Below are 25,550 nucleotides of genomic sequence, written 5' to 3' on the forward strand. Positions count from 1 at the left end.
TTCTACCCCAACCCGATTTGCTTATGATCGCAGCAAGGGCAAAATTAAGTTTTCTAATAAAATTGTAGTACATTTGGAATTGAAACGTTTAAAACATTTTTATTGTGGTTAAAAAAAATTGGTTGTCTGTAAAGTCGGTTTACGGACGATAGTTTAATGTGACGTCATAACAAAACATTGATGAAATTATTGCAAACTTTTATGAATAAAATTGAATTATTTTATATTGAATTATCACTATTTTGTATGGATAAAGTAGGAGTGAAATGAAATCTACAATTTAATTGATAAATTTACTTTTAGTTGCACTCATTAATTCAAATATATTTATTACTTTAACGAACAGATTATTTTAACTATAACTTTTATACATGTTTGCTACTTAACTTCTTCCAATCTGTGTTGTTGTGTTAAGGATAGGACGATGATAGGAAAAGTAGGAAACGAATGGGAGTGTTTCAAGTTTAATGTGCCTCGAAAAAGTGAAATCGATGGTTGTTCCAATCGAGTGGAAGAGAGATAGATGCGGCGCAAGCGTACAATGAGCGTAACGGGACAATGTGCGTAACGGGACACTTTTTCGTGCGTGCAGTCGGCGTTCGTCGCTTTATTAGACGTCACGTCAATAATACCACAGTTTGGAAAGCTGTGAATATATGATAATTATTTGTTGTTCGGGAGGTAGGGCATGCCACCAGCAGGTGTGAGCAGAGCAGTTGCCGCCGGGTGGCAGCACTGGCTGCGGCAGTTGTTATCGCGGGCCGCGCCTTGGAGGCGGCCTTCGCTCCGCCGATAGCAGCGTGACGCGCTTTGAGCCGTCGAACCTGTCTAGTCGGTGTCTGCCAGGTGCGTGCTTCGGGCCAGCGAGTGCAGGTATGCCGTGCTGTTGGCAGCTCTGCCGTCATTTGTCCGCGCCATCATCCGTCTGTGAATCGGTGAAACACCACATTTACCCACTTTCGGGATGGCTGGGCCGTCCCCCTTCTGTTGGTAATTGTTCCATATCACGTGTCCTGACGACATGATCCTGGATCCTGCATACATCGACCCAATGGCCTGTGGTTCTTACTGGCGAAAGATCAAGGACTTTATGAAGAACTCAAATATCACAATACAAACAAGTTATGTCAGGTCTTGTGGAATTTTTTTTTTCTTTCGTGTACATTTTGCGAGCATGATTCATTGTTATAGCACAAGTTTTCTAAATGTCCAGGTTGTTTCGGCGTGCTAAATGAAAACGGCGAGCATCAGTGTATACAGGATCAAGGTATGAACTTGGATACGTGATACGGAACTTATGCGAGGTTGCGATGGAAGAAAGGAAGCTGTGTTCATAAAGCGCAGGGGTTGGCTACAGCCCACGGCGTGTGTATTTGTGGTCTGCCTCGGTGGTCTGGTATTCCCAGTGTGCGAAAGATACCGGCGTCGCGGTGCGCAACTAACTTCGACACGTAAGTTTTCATCGGATGTAGACACCTTCACAGTCGCTTTCACCGAAGTGTTCGTCATGCCGATCTATCGTCATGTATCATTTGACCGGCGCGTGATAAACCGTTAATCACTATACAAACAGAAAAACAATTTTTTGGTGTAGATATCTAGTGTTCAAGGGCCCTAGAGAATGAAAAGAGGACGACTGGGGGGGGGGGGGGGGGGGTGATGGTTGAGTTTCGAAATATGTTTTAATTCATGTGTTCACTCCGGTAGTAGGACAAATTTTGCAAGTCTATTGCTAGTAAAAATCTATTGGAAACCTAACAAGCTGTAATATAACCCAGGCAAAGGGGTCAAAAAACGCCCTCTCGTTAAAAAAAACAGTCGGTTTTATTATCATCTCCTATTTTTTCGGGGGTGATAAATCTGATCTGGCGTTATAAAAAAAATCACGGTGCGTTTTGAAATATTCGCAAAAAACAACGAAATGTTCAAACTTCTTTTGGTATTTTGCTTAAAATGTCGAAAATATATGTGGTAGCGAAGAACCCACTCTTACCAATTTTAAAGTATACTAAATGTTGCACATTTTGAAATCAACCTCAGCTCTGAAGGTTCCATATTCTTCGGAAATGTTTTTTTTTTTTTTCAGTTTCCAAGGCCTTTTATAATAATATATATTTATAACATATGTGAATAAGTAATTAAGTATTAAATATTAATTATTTTAAGGTATTACTATAGGCCTATCAGGAGTGGTCAAAACTATGGGAAAATGTGTGCGTCGAACCCCTTCATATCATTCTTTTGTTCAAACTTAAAATGTTAGGTGATTGTCCTCGAGGAAGGAAAGGGAGACATTATCCACATTTTCCCGAAATGGAACAGCTCATATCTATCAGTGCAGGGATTGTCATCGACGAAAGGATAAAATGCCAAATTTCCAGAGAGGTGGATACGCAAGGTATGACTCGCATCATTGATGAAGATTTTAAGACAGTAAAGTTCAAACGAAACGACAAGTTAAGCCTCTAGCAACAATGAACTCATCTAGCAACAAGGTAGTAGCATTCACGTCCATGACAATGTATTCATTGTCAACCCAACCACTCATTTACAAAGAATCTGAAGAGGAGTCATTGGAATACTTAACGCACGAACTCACACTACGTCATTGTTTGTCGAAGGAGGAATGAGGAAAGGAACGAAATCAAGCCTGTACAAGTATTTCAACTCTGTGCCAGACACTAATGTAGTCGGGGGGGAGGGGGGGGGGGGACTGCATGTGGTTGATGGAGGCTTCATGCTGCACCGCGTGGTGTGGCCAACTGATCAAACTTCATCCAACATCTGTCACACGTATATCAATAACATACGTTACCCTACACCTCTGCGTATGTCGTATTTAATGAATATGTACTGTGAATCGCCTACCAGCACACACGTGGAGCACTCAACGAGGGCAGCGAAAAAGCATGCATGTATCATTATGCGATACGGCACAGAAAAACGTTTACAATAATGACTACGATGAAGTTGTCTTTAGATTTCTTTTAAATTTTGGTCTTTTAAAAAAAAATTGTATGTTAAGTAATGCGGAGGGGCCCGACTAAATTATTTGGCCCCAGCCCTTCGTTTTTCTCGACGGCCTGGTGTTCACAGTCATTTATGCACAAACTGTTCAGGTGTTCGATATTCTCTGATAGTTTGTTCCGCGAGCGAAACAAGACCAGCAAGTAGCACGCCGGGTGGTTGCATCTCTGCGCGAAGTGCATTGTTGTGGCATTTAGCTGCAATGGCGGCTCCAGGAAGACCTCTCAGGCAGGGCGCTCACACACAGGATCATGACATTGCCCTTGGGATATTCACCAAATATATGGTCTCAAATACTGACATTTAGTATTTTCGTACAAATTATGATTGAAAAAAGAGTTTAGCACATTAACGAAAGTATTTAAGTTAACATTAATATTCCCTACAAAGAGATAAGAAATAAAATTTGGTCTGGGAAGTGGCTATCGCCCCCTGCGTCCTTCCTCTGGAGCCGCGCTTGTTTAGCTGGAGCCTTGCGATGCATGATGATGTTTTACTTAACCGCAAGTGTTTATTTGAAATATCCGCACACAGGCGACCGCGGGAAGTGGCCCGGGGTCTCGCTCCCAACACAGCTGGAGCCTGAAGCCCCAGTCGAGCTCCGACACTGTGGCACAGAGCCTCCTCTTCACGACGACATGCCTCATCTACCTATATTTTAAACTGGCTCTTGATCGGGCTGGGCACGACATAATGTATTGAAGTTTTTTTTGACGTAACAACGTCTAATAAATCGATGACGCCGGCTGCACGCACGAAAAAAGTGTCCCGTTACGCGGTGTCCCGTTACGCTCACTGTACGCTTGCGCCGCATCTATATCTCTTCCACTCGATTGGAACAACCACAGATTTCACTTTTTCGAGGCACATTAAACTTGAAACACTCCCATTCGTTTCCTACTTTTCCTATCATCGTCCTATCCTTAACAGAATAACACAGATTGAAAGAAGTTAAATAGCAAACATGTATAAAAGTTATAGTTAAAATAATATCTTCGTTAAAGTAATAAACATATTTGAATTAATGAGTGCAAATAAAACTAAATTTATCAATTAAATTGTAGATTTCATTTCACTCCTTCTTTGTATCCACACAAAATAGTGATAATTCAATAAAAATGATTAAATTATATTCATAAAAGTATGCAATCATTTCATCAATAGTAGTATAGGAATGGGCATACTGGGACTGGGTTCTGGGTGTGGATTGTGATTGTCGGTCCGCCATCTTGGATTGTGACGTCACGGCGGCCATCTTGGACGAGCGTAACGGGACACAGCGTAACGGGACATAACGTAACGGGACAAGTAGATCACGGCGGCCATTTTGGATCCGCCATCTTGGATCCGCCATTTTGGATGACGTCATTGTGTTCTCGAAAATTCCGGCGATGTGTTTTCCGCCATTTTGGATGACGTCACCATTGCAATTTGGACGCCATCTTTAACTTTTTTATTTATTATCCGATTTTAATGAAATTTTTTTTAAAAATTAATAAAAAATTTACTTAATAAAATTTTAATAAAATACTTATAAAAAATATACTTTTACGACACGTAGTTCGGAGTCCTCGGTTCGAACCCGGTGAGGGCAAACAAATAAAAATGGCGACCGATCCTTCCCCCTAGGTGGGTGCTAGCAGACTGACTCCCACCACTTTTTTTCAAAGCATATATATCGTCACCTAGTATGACGTCATGTCCGCCATCTTGTCTTCGATGCTGGAAGCCATCATCATTGTATCGTCGGCGAGAGTGCGCTGACGTCATGTTAGTTTCGTTCTTATCCGCTAGAGTACAGTAATCATTTATTACTATGACACCCGCCATCTTGAAATTCGGCCGCCATCTTGAAAATCCGTAATTATTTAGCTAGAAATTCGGGAAAAGTTCCAAAATTCATTAAATAAATCACTCATTAATTTACATATTGATTCGATCGATTCCTGTCCTCGGTTCGATACCCGATCGATGCAAATAATCTTAATTTTTATGTAAAAATACCTAAAAAATGACAGGTTCGAAAATAAAAACACTGCAAGTTCTTTTACAAACATAATATTTATTACATAATTTCTATTTTACTACAGGATCACCTGCGAAGGTTAGCAATCTTACAAACATTTAGGTCCGCATAGGCGTGAAATGACTAATTCTTAGCTCCAATCGGTTTATACAAGACAGAGTCCAACCAGATCTTTTACAGACATAGTCCTCCTCTTCTTGACAGAGTTTCTGGATACCTTGTTTAACAGTTTGCTTGACATCGTTAGAACTGTAAATTACCGCAGCCGATGTCTTGAATGCACACTTCTTCACTTTGTCATCGAACGGATAAGGCTTTCCATATATACAGTCCAACCACAAGTTATATTTCAAAGGTCCGTTTGTTGCTACGTCATCAGTAAGCTGATTGATTATGTCCTGTCTGATATCATCAAGAAAATTACAAATGTCCTTTGACTCACTTAACGTACTTGGATAATAGTAGTCTTTCAATGTTCCACGAAATGCAGACTGCGCCAAGTAGAAGCCATTATCGTTCACTTGTAATGCTCCGATCACAGTCTTATGTTTATTTTCATGTTCAGATGCCACAGCAATCGGTTGCTGCACATCAGTTTTTTTACTTGTACGCTCACGAGTCACCAATCTAAACTCAGGAGTCGTAATTGCTGCAGGTAGTTCAGCAGTAGGCGCACGGACTTCACCTTTACAGTTTATCGAATGTCGGCGCAAATTATCAATTCGAGTAAACCATTTAACGCACTCGTCACAGCGAAACTTCATGCGAGAAGGATTCTTCGTACATTTACTCCTCTCATGTCTCCGTACATCATGTGCAAATGCAAACGTCATGTCGCAGTAGCCACAAGGATGCCTAGTTGAAGACAAACCCGAACCAGATGTCGCTGTTACTGCAACTGAATCATTTCCAGGCATACTCTTATGCACATCAATGCATCGTTGTTGTATAGAAACCTTTACATTCTGCCGCACTGCAGGTCCTTTACATGTCTCCAAGTGATGCTTCAAATTAGCATTTCTTGTAAATTGCTTGCGACACTTAATACAACCAAACATTTTACGATAAGGGTTCTTGGCACATTCTCTCTTCTCGTGTCGACGAGCATTGCTGATGTTTGAGAAAATCTTGTCACAGTAACGACATCGATGTTCGTTAGTTGTTGACGATTCCCCATCCATTAAAGTCTCCATCGAGGGCGAAACAGCGTTCGTCGAGGTTTCCTGTACAGTCAGCACTACCGGCATTAAAGTCTCTTCTGCTGGTGGTATCACATCTGTTGAAATCTCCTCCAATGTTGACGTCATCGTTGCCAACGGGATCTGCTCCTTCTCCCTTCGTAGCTGTCGTCAAGGTTCCCGTAGACGATGGTACAACCTCCGAGTTCAACGTTAAAGTCGGTAAAGATGCCATCGAGTTCGCAAGAACAGGTAATTACGCGATTTATGCACCAGATTAAACAAACTAGGTGATCCTTACACCGCCGACGTCAGTAACAAAACTGAGCGTCCTGCTGTCTAGGACTCGCTTATATACATGCACCGTATGAAATAATATGCTAGTCAAATCAAGAACAATTTATTATAATACTAGAGTCAAAACAACATTAAAATTAGAAGCTCCATCAACAAAAAGGAAGCACATTCTGGAAGCACCGACAGCGAAAAGGCAGCACATTTGGAAGCACCGACAACGAAAAGGCAGCACATTTGGAAGCACCGACAACGAAAAGGCAGCACATTTGGAAGCACCGACAACGAAAAGGCAGCACATTTGGAAGCACCGACAACGAAAAGGCAACACATTTGGAAGCACCGACAACGAAAAGGCAACACATTTGGAAGCACCGACAACGAAAAGGCAGCACATTTGGAAGCACCGACAACGAAAAGGCAGCACATTTGGAAGCACCGACAACGAAAAGGCAGCACATTTGGAAGCACCGACAACGAAAAGGCAGCACATTTGGAAGCACCGACAACGAAAAGGCAGCACATTTGGAAGGACCGACAACGAAAAGGCAGCACATTTGGAAGCACCGAAAACGAAAAGGCAGCACATTTGGAAGCACCGACAACGAAAAGGCAGCACATTTGGAAGCACCGACAACGAAAAGGCAGCACATTTGGAAGCACAATTGAATAATGAAGCACATTTGGAAGCACCATCGAATAAGGAAGCACATTTTGGAAGCACCATCGAATAAGGAATCACACTTGGAAGCTCCATCGAATAAGGAAGCACACTTGGAAGCTCCATCAACAAAAAAAAAAAAGGCAAAAAGGAAGCACAAGTTACGAGATCTAAGTCTTAGTTAGAAATCAGAATACAAGAAATAAAAACCTTAAATTTTTATAATTTAAATTATTTATTTTATTTCTTTACATTATACAAATGCAAGTAAAACAAGCCATTATTGTATGTAGCCAGCTTTCCTCAGTTCCTTGAGTATGAAGGATATTTCTTTGATGCACAAATAGTTTCCTGCACAAAGCGAACCATGTAGAAGTCTTAGCCGGTCAACCAATATGTTTGGATCTTTCCATGATGTGTAATCATTCTCCTCTACCACCATCTTCCTTGCACCTTTATAAAAAAAATATTATGATCTCTGGTGTCTTCCGTTTTACCACCAACCTCAGGGTAACTTTCATGTTTGAGACGGTGATCATCACAAGCTTGATCAGATTTATTTAATATATCACGACGTTTCCACCGTTTCGGTCTCAGGACACCTCCACATTCTTCGATCTTGGCAGCTCTAGGCGTTTCATCATAGTCTATGTCTTTGTCAACAGCCTCAGAGTCACTGTAACAATCACTGTAGAAGGAATCGTCTTCACCCAATTTACCGTAATAATTCGATGTTGATGATGTTGAAGTGTCTTCATCGTCTTCATGCTTCCTTTTTAGGAGTCCATCATTTTTACAAAGTAGGAAAGATCTACTTGAATTCGGCTGGAATATATTCTCACTTTTCACGTTAAGGATTCTTCCATTGTCTTCATTCTTCCGTAAATCATCAATCTCCTTCAATTTAAGTTCTTTGTCGAGATCGGAAGAGCCAAGAAAATTATTGTGATAATGCAGATCACTCTTCCTTAGGCTAGTAGATTCATCGTTGTCCTCTTGCTTGTACGCAGGCTTGGCGCTACAAGTTCTGCCATGTCTTTTTAGGCTCTCTCTCCGCGTAAACGACTTGCTACATCGAACACAACTTATCATATTGCGCAGAGGATTTTTAACACAGTCATTCTTCTCGTGTTGTCTTTTATTCTTTCTCAAGATAAACTCTTTACTGCAAAACTTACACCTATGTTCTTTCGATACAGCGTCAGATCCCAAATCGGAATTCATATTAGTTACTGAGACTAATGCCAGATACCAATTGAGTGTTTTAAATTAAATCCAATACTTAAATAGAAATTTTTTCATATTTCATCAGCGAGAATTAATATATCTCATGCAAAAGTACTTTATGCATGTAGTTCTGCTTTTCAACAACAGATGTCGCCACATGTTGCTTGCAGGTAAATAATAGTTAGTTCTTTTATGCGGGATGCGGGATGCTCACTAACGATCGCAAAAGAAGGATGGCTTCGCTAGACTCAAAGGAAAAGGAAGTTCGTCTTGCATGTTGGTGCTCCACAGATGTCTCATGGCGTAATATTAATTTGACTGAGTAATGATATTTTTTAATTCCACCTGATAAAAATATTGCAAGTTTTGATTTAGTAGCAGAAATTATCGAATTAAATGTAACTCCAAATAAAATGACATGTCTCATTAGACAAAAAAAAATCCATGCAGAGATAGATCTCTCACAAATAATCAGGAGCACTCGGTGAAAACCATCAGATGTATAGTCAGGAATAATCAGAAACACTTGGAGAAAGCCATCAATATAATAACAAGAATAATCAGGAGCACACGGATAAATCCACCATAATACTGTCAAGAATAAACGGGAGCACACGGAGAAAACCACCATAATATTGACAAGAATAATCAGGAGCACACGGAGGAAACCGCCACAAGTTTTCTTTGATATCATAAAATTTCAGAAAAAAAAAATAAATAATAAAAATAAATAAATAAAAAATTTAAAAAAAATTAAATAAAAAAATACATAAATAGATTCTGCTAGCTTGTGAACTTCTCATTGTTGAGCAAAAGATATAGTTCTAGTACAAGCCAGAATTTTATGTATTTTTTTATTTAATTTTTTTTAAATTTTTTATTTATTTATTTTTATTATTTATTTATTTTTTCTGAAATTTTATGATATCAAAGAAAACTTGTGGCGGTTTTTTCCGTGTGCTCCTGATTATTCTTGTCAATATTATGGTGGTTTTCTCCGTGTGCTCCCGTTTATTCTTGACAGTATTATGGTGGATTTATCCGTGTGCTCCTGATTATTCTTGTTATTATATTGATGGCTTTCTCCAAGTGTTTCTGATTATTCCTGACTATACATCTGATGGTTTTCACCGAGTGCTCCTGATTATTTGTGAGAGATCTATCTCTGCATGGATTTTTTTTTGTCTAATGAGACATGTCATTTTATTTGGAGTTACATTTAATTCGATAATTTCTGCTACTAAATCAAAACTTGCAATATTTTTATCAGGTGGAATTAAAAAATATCATTACTCAGTCAAATTAATATTACGCCATGAGACATCTGTGGAGCACCAACATGCAAGACGAACTTCCTTTTCCTTTGAGTCTAGCGAAGCCATCCTTCTTTTGCGATCGTTAGTGAGCATCCCGCATCCCGCATAAAAGAACTAACTATTATTTACCTGCAAGCAACATGTGGCGACATCTGTTGTTGAAAAGCAGAACTACATGCATAAAGTACTTTTGCATGAGATATATTAATTCTCGCTGATGAAATATGAAAAAATTTCTATTTAAGTATTGGATTTAATTTAAAACACTCAATTGGTATCTGGCATTAGTCTCAGTAACTAATATGAATTCCGATTTGGGATCTGACGCTGTATCGAAAGAACATAGGTGTAAGTTTTGCAGTAAAGAGTTTATCTTGAGAAAGAATAAAAGACAACACGAGAAGAATGACTGTGTTAAAAATCCTCTGCGCAATATGATAAGTTGTGTTCGATGTAGCAAGTCGTTTACGCGGAGAGAGAGCCTAAAAAGACATGGCAGAACTTGTAGCGCCAAGCCTGCGTACAAGCAAGAGGACAACGATGAATCTACTAGCCTAAGGAAGAGTGATCTGCATTATCACAATAATTTTCTTGGCTCTTCCGATCTCGACAAAGAACTTAAATTGAAGGAGATTGATGATTTACGGAAGAATGAAGACAATGGAAGAATCCTTAACGTGAAAAGTGAGAATATATTCCAGCCGAATTCAAGTAGATCTTTCCTACTTTGTAAAAATGATGGACTCCTAAAAAGGAAGCATGAAGACGATGAAGACACTTCAACATCATCAACATCGAATTATTACGGTAAATTGGGTGAAGACGATTCCTTCTACAGTGATTGTTACAGTGACTCTGAGGCTGTTGACAAAGACATAGACTATGATGAAACGCCTAGAGCTGCCAAGATCGAAGAATGTGGAGGTGTCCTGAGACCGAAACGGTGGAAACGTCGTGATATATTAAATAAATCTGATCAAGCTTGTGATGATCACCGTCTCAAACATGAAAGTTACCCTGAGGTTGGTGGTAAAACGGAAGACACCAGAGATCATAATATTTTTTTATAAAGGTGCAAGGAAGATGGTGGTAGAGGAGAATGATTACACATCATGGAAAGATCCAAACATATTGGTTGACCGGCTAAGACTTCTACATGGTTCGCTTTGTGCAGGAAACTATTTGTGCATCAAAGAAATATCCTTCATACTCAAGGAACTGAGGAAAGCTGGCTACATACAATAATGGCTAGTTTTACTTGCATTTGTATAATGTAAAGAAATAAAATAAATAATTTAAATTATAAAAATTTAAGGTTTTTATTTCTTGTATTCTGATTTCTAACTAAGACTTAGATCTCGTAACTTGTGCTTCCTTTTTGCCTTTTTTTTTTGTTGATGGAGCTTCCAAGTGTGCTTCCTTATTCGATGGAGCTTCCAAGTGTGATTCCTTATTCGATGGTGCTTCCAAATGTGCTTCATTATTCAATTGTGCTTCCAAATGTGCTGCCTTTTCGTTGTCGGTGCTTCCAAATGTGCTGCCTTTTCGTTGTCGGTGCTTCCAAATGTGCTGCCTTTTCGTTTTCGGTCCTTCCAAATGTGCTGCCTTTTCGTTGTCGGTCCTTCCAAATGTGCTGCCTTTTCGTTGTCGGTGCTTCCAAATGTGCTGCCTTTTCGTTGTCGGTGCTTCCAAATGTGCTGCCTTTTCGTTGTCGGTGCTTCCAAATGTGCTGCCTTTTCGTTGTCGGTGCTTCCAAATGTGTTGCCTTTTCGTTGTCGGTGCTTCCAAATGTGTTGCCTTTTCGTTGTCGGTGCTTCCAAATGTGCTGCCTTTTCGTTGTCGGTGCTTCCAAATGTGCTGCCTTTTCGTTGTCGGTGCTTCCAAATGTGCTGCCTTTTCGTTGTCGGTGCTTCCAAATGTGCTGCCTTTTCGTTGTCGGTGCTTCCAGAATGTGCTTCCTTTTTGTTGATGGAGCTTCTAATTTTAATGTTGTTTTGACTCTAGTATTATAATAAATTGTTCTTGATTTGACTAGCATATTATTTCATACGGTGCATGTATATAAGCGAGTCCTAGACAGCAGGACGCTCAGTTTTGTTACTGACGTCGGCGGTGTAAGGATCACCTAGTTTGTTTAATCTGGTGCATAAATCGCGTAATTACCTGTTCTTGCGAACTCGATGGCATCTTTACCGACTTTAACGTTGAACTCGGAGGTTGTACCATCGTCTACGGGAACCTTGACGACAGCTACGAAGGGAGAAGGGGCAGATCCCGTTGGCAACGATGACGTCAACATTGGAGGAGATTTCAACAGATGTGATACCACCAGCAGAAGAGACTTTAATGCCGGTAGTGCTGACTGTACAGGAAACCTCGACGAACGCTGTTTCGCCCTCGATGGAGACTTTAATGGATGGGGAATCGTCAACAACTAACGAACATCGATGTCGTTACTGTGACAAGATTTTCTCAAACATCAGCAATGCTCGTCGACACGAGAAGAGAGAATGTGCCAAGAACCCTTATCGTAAAATGTTTGGTTGTATTAAGTGTCGCAAGCAATTTACAAGAAATGCTAATTTGAAGCATCACTTGGAGACATGTAAAGGACCTGCAGTGCGGCAGAATGTAAAGGTTTCTATACAACAACGATGCATTGATGTGCATAAGAGTATGCCTGGAAATGATTCAGTTGCAGTAACAGCGACATCTGGTTCGGGTTTGTCTTCAACTAGGCATCCTTGTGGCTACTGCGACATGACGTTTGCATTTGCACATGATGTACGGAGACATGAGAGGAGTAAATGTACGAAGAATCCTTCTCGCATGAAGTTTCGCTGTGACGAGTGCGTTAAATGGTTTACTCGAATTGATAATTTGCGCCGACATTCGATAAACTGTAAAGGTGAAGTCCGTGCGCCTACTGCTGAACTACCTGCAGCAATTACGACTCCTGAGTTTAGATTGGTGACTCGTGAGCGTACAAGTAAAAAAACTGATGTGCAGCAACCGATTGCTGTGGCATCTGAACATGAAAATAAACATAAGACTGTGATCGGAGCATTACAAGTGAACGATAATGGCTTCTACTTGGCGCAGTCTGCATTTCGTGGAACATTGAAAGACTACTATTATCCAAGTACGTTAAGTGAGTCAAAGGACATTTGTAATTTTCTTGATGATATCAGACAGGACATAATCAATCAGCTTACTGATGACGTAGCAACAAACGGACCTTTGAAATATAACTTGTGGTTGGACTGTATATATGGAAAGCCTTATCCGTTCGATGACAAAGTGAAGAAGTGTGCATTCAAGACATCGGCTGCGGTAATTTACAGTTCTAACGATGTCAAGCAAACTGTTAAACAAGGTATCCAGAAACTCTGTCAAGAAGAGGAGGACTATGTCTGTAAAAGATCTGGTTGGACTCTGTCTTGTATAAACCGATTGGAGCTAAGAATTAGTCATTTCACGCCTATGCGGACCTAAATGTTTGTAAGATTGCTAACCTTCGCAGGTGATCCTGTAGTAAAATAGAAATTATGTAATAAATATTATGTTTGTAAAAGAACTTGCAGTGTTTTTATTTTCGAACCTGTCATTTTTTAGGTATTTTTACATAAAAATTAAGATTATTTGCATCGATCGGGTATCGAACCGAGGACAGGAATCGATCGAATCAATATGTAAATTAATGAGTGATTTATTTAATGAATTTTGGAACTTTTCCCGAATTTCTAGCTAAATAATTACGGATTTTCAAGATGGCGGCCGAATTTCAAGATGGCGGGTGTCATAGTAATAAATGATTACTGTACTCTAGCGGATAAGAACGAAACTAACATGACGTCAGCGCACTCTCGCCGACGATACAATGATGATGGCTTCCAGCATCGAAGACAAGATGGCGGACATGACGTCATACTAGGTGACGATATATATGCTTTGAAAAAAAGTGGTGGGAGTCAGTCTGCTAGCACCCACCTAGGGGGAAGGATCGGTCGCCATTTTTATTTGTTTGCCCTCACCGGGTTCGAACCGAGGACTCCGAACTACGTGTCGTAAAAGTATATTTTTTATAAGTATTTTATTAAAATTTTATTAAGTAAATTTTTTATTAATTTTTAAAAAAAATTTCATTAAAATCGGATAATAAATAAAAAAGTTAAAGATGGCGTCCAAATTGCAATGGTGACGTCATCCAAAATGGCGGAAAACACATCGCCGGAATTTTCGAGAACACAATGACGTCATCCAAAATGGCGGATCCAAGATGGCGGATCCAAAATGGCCGCCGTGATCTACTTGTCCCGTTACGTTATGTCCCGTTACGCTGTGTCCCGTTACGCTCGTCCAAGATGGCCGCCGTGACGTCACAATCCAAGATGGCGGACCGACAATCACAATCCACACCCAGAACCCAGTCCCAGTATGCCCATTCCTATACTACTATCAATGTTTTGTTATCACGTTGTCACGTTAAACTATCGTCCGTAAACCGACTTTACAGACAACCAATATTTTTTTTGTAAACCTACTTTAGGGTTTTAGGTGAAACACTGTCCAGAGTACACTAAGTCGATGGAGCTCAACAAACTCTACACACGTACGCCCGAATCGCCGCGCTACCACGTTACAATGGCCGAGAGTGCCGGGTCTGATCTTCGTTGTTCTTCTGTTGGCCGACCCGCCGACCCACTCGGGAAGCCTTCTGTTCACAGACGAGAGAGCCAAACCTCCGATCGTGCATCTTCGGTTTTTTTTTTGTTCATTGTACAAGGTGAGGTTAGCTACATTATAAATACTTTAAAACATTGTGGACGGTTGATTTGGTTAGGATAGCTACATTAAAGATACTGTGAAATCGTGTAAACGGTTTCCTAGCCCCGGATACATATTAAAAAGTTATTTGCTAAGCAACCTTAAAATGATTTTACAATATTTTTAATGTAGCTAACCTATCCTAATCGACCGCAAAATTTAATGCCACACCGGTTTATACAATGCGATAGAACGGAAAGAAAGAAGCGAGCATGAACTTGGGGTAACTTCGGGTGTGGCTCTCTCGCCTGTGAAAGGAAGGCTCTCCGCCCCACTCCCAGCCCCGCTGGCCGTGTTGCGACATGTCCCCGCCAGAGGCGCTCCTGTGGCGCTCCTGTCGAGTCTGCAGGGTCCTCTGTGACCTCCAGGGCGGGGCAGGGCGAAGCCAGGATCTTGTGAAGGAGGTGGTCCAAATTTACCATTACATTATTTGTTTCAAAATTAGAACTGAACGTCACACTAAAATCTCAGGGAATAGTAAACTTTTACAGCTTCAACGTTTACACATAGAAATCTAAGGAATGATTTTGCTTGAGTTGTCATCTCCAACTACCTATGTGCATAGCGGTGCTTATAAAACCACTAGCTGCCCGACCCGGCTTCGCACGGCTATACTAATGGAAAAAAATTAAGCCACATCTCCCATTTACAGTAATGGTAAATAAAAAAAATTCAGTGAAAATTTATTACAATGCTGTATAATGTACCGGAGAGAAAATGAATAGTACCGATGGTTTCCCGACTCGTGCACGCAACGTACAACTGATGTACCCGTACTTCGCTACGGCAGTCTACAGGCAGATCACTCTTGCGCCGCTCATTATACATGCCCCTCCTTGTGGGTACGCCACTGCCGCGCGATGCCCGTTGCCATGGAGACGCAGAAGGCATGAACAATGCAAAATCCTGTTCTCATGCAGACAAAGTACCCACTGTTGCCTGGTTTTAACCACCCATGGGATCTAATTTTCGGAAAATGTCATCCTGCGTAACATAAGGAACATTACTGTGAAGTTTGAAGTCTTTAATATATATATATATATATATATATATATATATATACTTGAAAAAAAAGGCCAATTTTTGATATTTAAAGTACCCGTAAAATTTCAACGGTGATGAGGACTGCACTAACAATGAAATAGTCGTTGCCATAGAGACGAATGAAGCATCAACAAAGCAACAGCCGTAGCCATGGTGATTTCCTACCAAAAACTGGACATTTTGATATATTACGCCCCCGAAACTCCCCTTGGGATCGGATTTCCGCAGAATCCGTTCTTAGTGAGCGTCTACATCACAAAATGAGTAACTATGCTAAATTTCAAGTCAATCGGGTGTAAAGTTTTAGAGATCTCGTGATGAGTGAGTCAGTGAGTGGTATTTCGCTTATATATGTGTGTGTGTGTGTGTGTGTATATATATATACATACACACACACACACACAAGTCCTTGTCAGAATTGTAACGGGAGAGGAAAATTATTGATAGCCCGAAAAATGAAAATTAATTAAAAATGATAAAAATAATTCTAGTAAAAGAAAAAAAAAAACAAATTAAATACAGAGAGAGGAAAAAAACAATAGTTTAGGTTTGCGATTTAAAGTAATAAAAAGTATTTAAATACTAATTGAACTCTTATGAGGGTACTGGTTGCTTCGTTGTTAATATCACACGGGTGTTTTTTGCTTGTATGGGAAAATTAAGAATGATAAGGCATCTAGTGCGTGGCAACAATGTTAATAGGCAATAGGAAATAAACTTCTAGCGCCTGCGGCATTGTCAACACACACTTCGTACGTGTACTGCATGTTGTATCTAACCCCCTCCAACGCATTTTATTCTAAATTGGACTTTTAGTAAGGATCCCTAATGTTATTGATAATATAATATAGCCTATAGCCTTCCTCGATAAATGTACTATCTAACACTGAAAGAATTTTTCAAATCGGACCAGTGGTTCCTGAGATTACCGCGTTCAAACAAACAAACAAACAAACAAACTCTTCAGCTTTATAATATTAGTATAGATACCCTTTGCGTATTAACTTATTTCCTATATTTTCACTAATTATTATTTTTTTGTGTTTCAGCCGTTGTCTTATTAACTACATTGGCTTGCAAAGTGGAGCCTCGTGGGAGTGGTAGATGTACCACCGTTTCGCTTTACATTGCAGCAGACATCTTCAGGGTTGAGCTACCATTTAGACAAAAAAAAATTGTTACAGCAACATAATGATCCATTTCACCCATGTTCATCAGTTCATGTAACGAATATTAAAGAGGAGCCAAGTTGAGAGAAAATTCACACGTAGTGATTCAACTGATAAAGTATTTAGACGTGGCTTACTTCTAACAAGATAATGTCATGTGCTTGTCTGTTACTCAGAATTTCAGCTTTCTGCGGCATGAACCGACAACATAACTCGGCTAGGGATAGTGACCATAGCAAGGAAGATAAAGAGTGACAACTCACTGATATAACTAATGCTCTTATTTTATTCGGAAATCCTAGATGTGTGCGGTATTTAGAGGCAACCTAGCCTGAAAGTCGTTAACTTTTCGATAGTAAATGTTGGCAACCTTGATTTATTTGTGGTTTTTCACTGCTGGGAATATTAACCATATAACATTTTTAAGATTAATTATTTTTCAATACGAAACGACCAAAACACTATGTTAAAGTGCTTTATCTTTAGTTCCAAATTTTGAAAACTGAATAGTCACTAGGTTTCAGCGCTGAAAATCATAACATCAGTTTCTATTGCAAAATAAAATAAAAAGTACACACGAGCAAAGCACACACAAGATTTTTTTTTGCAGCTATGCTTATTTGAGTGCTACCAAAACAATTTAACATTGGTAAAAAATATTCCAAAGTATATCTTGCCATTATTATCAATAAGCTATTCTGTTAATACACCATTTCATAAAATGTTATAACGTTTAAGAAATTCTTATGTTTCCCTCATATTGAAAACTTAATTTTTTTGATGTCGGAATTCCTCAACCGCAAAGTTTTTTTTTTTTTTTTTTTTTCAGTGAAAATATTCCGCCTATTCCGTTGCGCCCCCTGTTTATTAATTCTCCCGCCTCCACAGACACAGATCGCACGAATGATTCACAGAACAAGTAAGCACATGAATAACTTCCCCCTCCGTAACGCCATTGTATATATATATATATATATATACACATACATACACACACATATACATATACATACAATGGTGACGCTGTGATTCAGCCTCCCATGTCACGCATCTATCAGGCTATCAGTGAGCTGGCTGGGAGCCGCGATAAGCACCGCGCTAATTATCTTCCGTGTCTCACACCTTAAGCCGCGGCAGTGATAAGCGCAGATACGCTGTGGCAGTGAGCGGCGGTTTTTGGCCACGAGGGGTTGCATCCTTCAACTGTGGTTGTCACTGCTGCCTTCCCACAAGTACAAATGTAGGAGACTCACTTTGCTTATTTGTAGAGATTTGTGTCGTAAAACAAACTACTGTTTTTTTTAGTGTCCATGTTAAATAGTCTGCACGAATGAGAAACCCGTTTTTCGTTGCTGATTACCTGATATTCTGATTACGGTTTTATTTTCTTCATTTATTTTTAAAGTTATGCTTCTTTAGACATGTTATGAAAAAATAACGAGAAATAATTTATACAATGCAACATTCAACAAATATAGACAGTATGAAAAAATGTTACATATAAGTAAAAATTATAAATGTACTTTTAAATCATATACTTAGTGATCGATATTGTTTACTGGTCCATATAATTAAAACCATTTATTATTGTAAATATTGGTGATATAAATTGTGTTTATAAACTTTTTCAAGCTAATTTATATAAGTGAGTTTATGTTCCAGTATGTAATTTTTTGCATTATAAAATATAAATTTACATTATTATTTTATAAATAAATAGAACTAACAAATTTGAATTAATATCTAGCATGTTTATTGATTCTCATTTTTAATTAAAATTTATCTTGAAAATTTTATTAAAATAAAATAATTAAATTTATACACATGTTAATATCAATATTGTATACTTAGTATAAATTTAATTGGATTGTATTGATACTTTACCAACCATATTTATAACATCACTTCAGTTCTTTTATTATTTTATTTGTATTGCAGTGGTCAGGTCGCGCTACTTTCAAACAGCGCGCCGGGGCGTCAACGGCCTCTCCCACCCTCCTTTCCCCTCCCCCCCTCTTGTGATGTTCCTTGCTTCTAGCCTCCCCTCCCGGGGTTGGCGCAAGCGCGGTGCTCCGCGCAGAGCCTTTATAAGAGGTTGCTCAGCTCTTTGAAGGGCTTTTTTTTTTTAATCTCAGGTTTCTTGTGTCTTCACCTTTACATGCACCTAAAATACACGATCCGTGCTGAATATTTAAATTCAGCCCCTCCCCGTTACCCCTTGATATCTTGTCCTGGCAGTTGAAGGCCATGTCCAGGATCCGCTTGGTTAGGGCTTTGTAAAGGCTTTCACTATTAATTATTTTCATTCGAAATTAATGTTAGTTTTTTATTACTCCGAGTAAGTATACCTCATAACGTGCGTACATTAGTACATGCAACTTTTTTTTTTTTTACTTTAGGTGTTGGCCATCAACTTGACGCTAATTACTGGCCAGTATTATACTGGACATCTCGAAAGGGCCCACTGGAGGTCTGGGCAACAGAGTAGATGTTCCTTCTGGCATTTACGTCTTGCCATGACGTGACACCTGCCGGAGACGAGGGATGTCAGTGTCCTCGCATCTCGCCTCTAGCGCGGTGTAGCGCTAGTATCGCTGTGGTCCCATAGGACGTAAGCAGCAGGTGGATGTTGTTCGCATCGCGGGCTGTCTACCTGCCCGGCGCAACAAACCGTTTCAGATCAAAGACTAGAATCATAACCACTTCGGGGATTTGCTTTCCTTGAAACATTTTACTAACAGTATGGTGCGGAATTAAATAAAACTCTATCGTGTTTTCAAAATCTTGCAACTTCTCTTATGGATTTCAATAACACAAGGCTCTTGCTTCTCTGATTCTACTGAAGTTCATCCAGAAATTTCTCTTCTGCCAAACAACCATTATTATCAAGCTTCTCATGTCGATTCAAAGGTAGTTACTTATATCGATTTCAAAAATGATGTTGAAGGGAAGCGAAGGAGTCTGTTTCATAGACTCCAGCCTTTCACACCAGAATGCTTGTAAGTAACTAATGCAGCGAATGCACACATTATGCAGATGCGACGAAATAACTGCATCAGTAAACACTTATTCTGAGTTATAATTATAAAGAAAATTTTCTACATATTAAGTTGGAAGTGCTTTTATTAAAAATTAACCCCGATTGTTTTTCTTTCAGTGCCATCCACGCTCACAATAACCTTCTCCACATCCGCAGCTGCAAAGATGAACGACTCCTTGAAAATGGTAAGCAAATCACATCTTCGAATAAGGAAATATTTAACATATTATTTGTCTTGTCTTAGTGAATTCTGAGGAATAAACTACAACATTACCAATTAAACATTACGCAAAAAGTTTTAAACTAAGAAACATGTAAGATTTTTTTCCCCGATAAAACATAACGTACAAAAGTACCTCCCAACAGCACTGAATGAGGCACTGTAAAAGTGGTTTAAAAACACGGACTGGATACACAGGCTGTCGGAAATGGTCCACGCATAAGTATAAAGTTTCCCCCTCGCCTTATAACCCGGGAGTCATAGGCGTGCGCACGGTAGGTGCCACAGGTGCCTTGGCACCACCATTAGGGTTAACGTTATTTTGTTTTTTACAAGCAGAAATAATACATACTTACAAAAAACCGCATTATTTCCAAAAAATATATGTTTTCCAATCGTGTCGACTTACAGATATGTGCTCATAACACTATCAGTATATCAATTATCAATCGAACCAACTATACACACGGAAACAAGCCAGGTGCAATTACTTGTGTTGTACACGCGGGCCGCGGCTAGGAAACTTCTGAAATGTAAATACTTCTCATAGTTCTCGAATTACATAGAATGCGCGCTCGGTGTTCACTGTTCACTCTACTCGGCAGGCGCACGGAATAATAGCCGCCGTCCGCCAGGGTTTATTTAAAAAAGAGAGAGAGTTTAGTTAGATAAAAGGATAGGCTTACTCGATGACTTATATGCAGTCGCCGACAAAACATTTTTGTTGTATTCCAAAAGTTAAAACTTTTGCCCACTCTTATTTGTGTATTTTTATTATTTTACATATTTTACATATTTGAGGTATGTTACAAAAACTCCCTTGATTTATTGATTTAAAACTTAACATTTGAGAATGTTTTTTCTAGCATTTATTTGGCGTCTTCAGAAAACATGTAAGTACGGTTTTTAAAAGCCACCAGCATGAATTCCGTGCAAACAATTTGTGCAATTTACTTTATGGCTTAACAAAGCTTAAAACTGTAAATATTTTAGTAGTTTTCCTGGCGATTATAACGTTCAAAGCCATAATGTCTCATAAAAAATTTTAAAATTTTTACATCTGTGTATTTAATGTTTTTGTTCGGAAACACCTTAAATAGCACCATTTTGCGCTTTCAAATCCAAATTTTTCCGGGGGAGGACCCCCGGACCCCCCCCCCCCTTTCCAGCTTTAGGCTGGGTGTCCCTGAATGATAGGGCTGTTGTGTAATCTGGCACCACCACTACTGAAGTCCTGCGCACGCTTATGCCGGGAGTCGGTGAGAAGCTCCTGGGGCCATGTCACTTAGAGAAACACTGGCAATCGGAGCTGGTTCAGGCAAGAGTGTAATGTCTACCAAGTAGTGTCGGCAGTGACTCACAATGTCCAGTAGGCTAATGACAGGAGGATATAAAACACAGCAAGTGGGTGATGCATATTAAAGATGTGGGCATGCCTCTGCACGATCATCGCCGGTCTATGACGTGGTGACGAGGTGGGGCAGCCGGCCTTCATGAGTGTCATCAACATTACATTTAAGTAGACCTTGCCCCAGGCAGGAAACTGCCAATCGATGTTCAATTGCTAGAGACCAGACACATTTGCAGTTTGGACTGCTTCTACAACAGGCCCATGTTATAAATTAATTACTCCGAGTCAGTGAGAAATCTTCAACTAAAGAAGTATTGATTCACAAGCAATCGATTTAAGAGGTGACATTTGCCCGAGAATTCTGAGGACTGTGGAGTCTATTCTAGAGGTAATTGAACCTGCGAAGTTTTCAGTTCTTTTTATTTGTTCGGTAGTCACATCACATCCTCTGGCAGTTTATGCATGATTATGACTGTATCGGGGTGGTTAAGGGCGTGTCGAGAGCACGGTGGCTGTTGCAGGAGAGCAACGAGCCCCTGCTGTCCATGTCGTGGAGGAGGTGCAGTGGCTGCTGAGAGAGCTGCAGACGGACGAGCAGACCATGGTGAGGGTGTGTCGAGAGCACGGTGGCTGTTGCAGGAGAGCAACGAGCCCCTGCTGCCTGTGTCACCAGAGGAGGTGCAGCGGGTGCCGAGAGAGCTGCAGACGGACGAGCAGACCATGGTGAGGGTGTGTCGAGAGCACGGTGGCTGTTGCAGGAGAGCAACGAGCCCCTGCTGCCCGTGTCACCAGAGGAGGTGCAGCGGGTGCCGAGAGAGCTGCAGACGGACGAGCAGACCATGGTGAGGGTGTGTCGAGAGCACGGTGGCTGTTGCAGGAGAGCAACGAGCCCCTGCTGCCCGTGTCACCAGAGGAGGTGCAGCGGGTGCCGAGAGAGCTGCAGACGGACGAGCAGACCATGGTGAGGGTGTGTCGAGAGCACGGTGGCTGTTGCAGGAGAGCAACGAGCCCCTGCTGTCCATGTCGTGGAGGAGGTGCAGTGGCTGCTGAGAGAGCTGCAGACGGACGAGCAGACCATGGTGAGGGTGTGTCGAGAGCACGGTGGCTGTTGCAGGAGAGCAACGAGCCCCTGCTGCCTGTGTCACCAGAGGAGGTGCAGCGGGTGCCGAGAGAGCTGCAGACGGACGAGCAGACCATGGTGAGGGTGTGTCGAGAGCACGGTGGCTGTTGCAGGAGAGCAACGAGCCCCTGCTGCCCGTGTCACCAGAGGAGGTGCAGCGGGTGCCGAGAGAGCTGCAGACGGACGAGCAGACCATGGTGAGGGTGTGTCGAGAGCACGGTGGCTGTTGCAGGAGAGCAACGAGCCCCTGCTGCCCGTGTCACCAGAGGAGGTGCAGCGGGTGCCGAGAGAGCTGCAGACGGACGAGCAGACCATGGTGAGGGTGTGTCGAGAGCACGGTGGCTGTTGCAGGAGAGCAACGAGCCCCTGCTGCCTGTGTCACCAGAGGAGGTGCAGCGGGTGCCGAGAGAGCTGCAGACAGACGAGCAGACCATGGTGAGGGTGTGTCGAGAGCACGGTGGCTGTTGCAGGAGAGCAACGAGCCCCTGCTGCCTGTGTCACCAGAGGAGGTGCAGCGGGTGCCGAGAGAGCTGCAGACGGACGAGCAGACCATGGTGAGGGTGTGTCGAGAGCACGGTGGCTGTTGCAGGAGAGCAACGAGCCCCTGCTGCCCGTGTCACCAGAGGAGGTGCAGCGGGTGCCGAGAGAGCTGCAGACGGACGAGCAGACCATGGTGAGGGTGTGTCGAGAGCACGGTGGCTGTTGCAGGAGAGCAACGAGCCCCTGCTGCCCGTGTCACCAGAGGAGGTGCAGCGGGTGCCGAGAGAGCTGCAGACGGACGAGCAGACCATGGTGAGGGTGTGTCGAGAGCACGGTGGCTGTTGCAGGAGAGCAACGAGCCCCTGCTGCCCGTGTCACCAGAGGAGGTGCAGCGGGTGCCGAGAGAGCTGCAGACAGACGAGCAGACCATGGTGAGGGTGTGTCGAGAGCACGGTGGCTGTTGCAGGAGAGCAACGAGCCCCTGCTGCCTGTGTCACCAGAGGAGGTGCAGCGGGTGCTGAGAGAGCTGCAGACGGACGAGCAGACCATGGTGAGGGTGTGTCAAGAGCACAGTGGCTGTTGCAGGAGAGCAACGAGCCCCTGCTGCCCGTGTCACCAGAGGAGGTGCAGCGGGTGCCGAGAGAGCTGCAGATGGACGAGCAGACCATGGTGAGGGTGTGTCGAGAGCACGGTGGCTGTTGCAGGAGAGCAACGAGCCCCTGCTGCCTGTGTCACCAGAGGAGGTGCAGCGGGTGCTGAGAGAGCTGCAGACAGACGAGCAGACCATGGTGAGGGTGTGTCGAGAGCACAGTGGCTGTTGCAGGAGAGCAACGAGCCCCTGCTGCCTGTGTCACCAGAGGAGGTGCAGCGGGTGCCGAGAGAGCTGCAGACGGACGAGCAGACCATGGTGAGGGTGTGTCGAGAGCACGGTGGCTGTTGCAGGAGAGCAACGAGCCCCTGCTGCCTGTGTCACCAGAGGAGGTGCAGCGGGTGCCGAGAGAGCTGCAGACAGACGAGCAGACCATGGTGAGGGTGTGTCGAGAGCACGGTGGCTGTTGCAGGAGAGCAACGAGCCCCTGCTGCCTGTGTCACCAGAGGAGGTGCAGCGGGTGCCGAGAGAGCTGCAGACAGACGAGCAGACCATGGTGAGGGTGTGTCGAGAGCACGGTGGCTGTTGCAGGAGAGCAACGAGCCCCTGCTGCCTGTGTCACCAGAGGAGGTGCAGCGGGTGCTGAGAGAGCTGCAGACGGACGAGCAGACCATGGTGAGGGTGTGTCAAAAGCACAGTGGCTGTTGCAGGAGAGCAACGAGCCCCTGCTGCCCGTGTCACCAGAGGAGGTGCAGCGGGTGCTGAGAGAGCTGCAGACGGACGAGCAGACCATGGTGAGGGTGTGTCAAGAGCACAGTGGCTGTTGCAGGAGAGCAACGAGCCCCTGCTGCCCGTGTCACCAGAGGAGGTGCAGCGGGTGCTGAGAGAGCTGCAGACAGGCGAGCAGACCATGGTGAGGGTGTGTCGAGAGCACGGTGGCTGTTGCAGGAGAGCAACGAGCCCCTGCTGCCTGTGTCACCAGAGGAGGTGCAGCGGGTGCTGAGAGAGCTGCAGACGGACGAGCAGACCATGGTGAGGGTGTGTCGAGAGCACGGTGGCTGTTGCAGGAGAGCAACGAGCCCCTGCTGCCTGTGTCACCAGAGGAGGTGCAGCGGGTGCTGAGAGAGCTGCAGACGGACGAGCAGACCATGGTGAGGGTGTGTCGAGAGCACGGTGGCTGTTGCAGGAGAGCAACGAGCCCCTGCTGCCTGTGTCACCAGAGGAGGTGCAGCGGGTGCTGAGAGAGCTGCAGACAGACGAGCAGACCATGGTGAGGGTGTGTCGAGAGCACGGTGGCTGTTGCAGGAGAGCAACGAGCCCCTGCTGCCTGTGTCACCAGAGGAGGTGCAGCGGGTGCTGAGAGAGCTGCAGACGGACGAGCAGACCATGGTGAGGGTGTGTCAAGAGCACGGTGGCTGTTGCAGGAGAGCAACGAGCCCCTGCTGCCCGTGTCACCAGAGGAGGTGCAGCGGGTGCTGAGAGAGCTGCAGACGGACGAGCAGACCATGGTGAGGGTGTGTCGAGAGCACGGTGGCTGTTGCAGGAGAGCAACGAGCCCCTGCTGCCTGTGTCACCAGAGGAGGTGCAGCGGGTGCTGAGAGAGCTGCAGACGGACGAGCAGACCATGGTGAGGGTGTGTCGAGAGCACGGTGGCTGTTGCAGGAGAGCAACGAGCCCCTGCTGCCTGTGTCACCAGAGGAGGTGCAGCGGGTGCTGAGAGAGCTGCAGACGGACGAGTAGACCATGGTGAGGGTGTGTCGAGAGCACGGTGGCTGTTGCAGGAGAGCAACGAGCCCCTGCTGCCTGTGTCACCAGAGGAGGTGCAGCGGGTGCCGAGAGAGCTGCAGACGGACGAGCAGACCATGGTGAGGGTATGTCGAGAGCACGGTGGCTGTTGCAGGAGAGCAACGAGCCCCTGCTGCCTGTGTCACCAGAGGAGGTGCAGCGGGTGCTGAGAGAGCTGCAGACGGACGAGTAGACC

The 25,550-nt window shown here is 43.1% G+C and overlaps 1 protein-coding gene across 1 annotated transcript in view; it reads left to right on the top strand.

Moving 5' to 3' along the window:
- The first annotated feature begins 721 nt into the window (after window positions 1–721).
- The window catches only part of LOC134530144 (alpha-tocopherol transfer protein-like), a 37,225-nt gene continuing 12,396 nt past the window's right edge, over window positions 722–25,550 (top strand). Inside the window, exons 1-2 of the mRNA XM_063364766.1 lie at window positions 722–846; window positions 19,927–19,994. Of these exons, the coding sequence (XP_063220836.1) occupies window positions 19,974–19,994 (21 nt within the window). The 5' untranslated portion in view covers window positions 722–846; window positions 19,927–19,973. The remainder of the gene's footprint in view (window positions 847–19,926; window positions 19,995–25,550) is intronic.

This window comes from Bacillus rossius, chromosome 3 (assembly GCF_032445375.1).
Source record: "Bacillus rossius redtenbacheri isolate Brsri chromosome 3, Brsri_v3, whole genome shotgun sequence".
Classification (NCBI taxonomy): Eukaryota; Metazoa; Arthropoda; class Insecta; order Phasmatodea; family Bacillidae; genus Bacillus; species Bacillus rossius.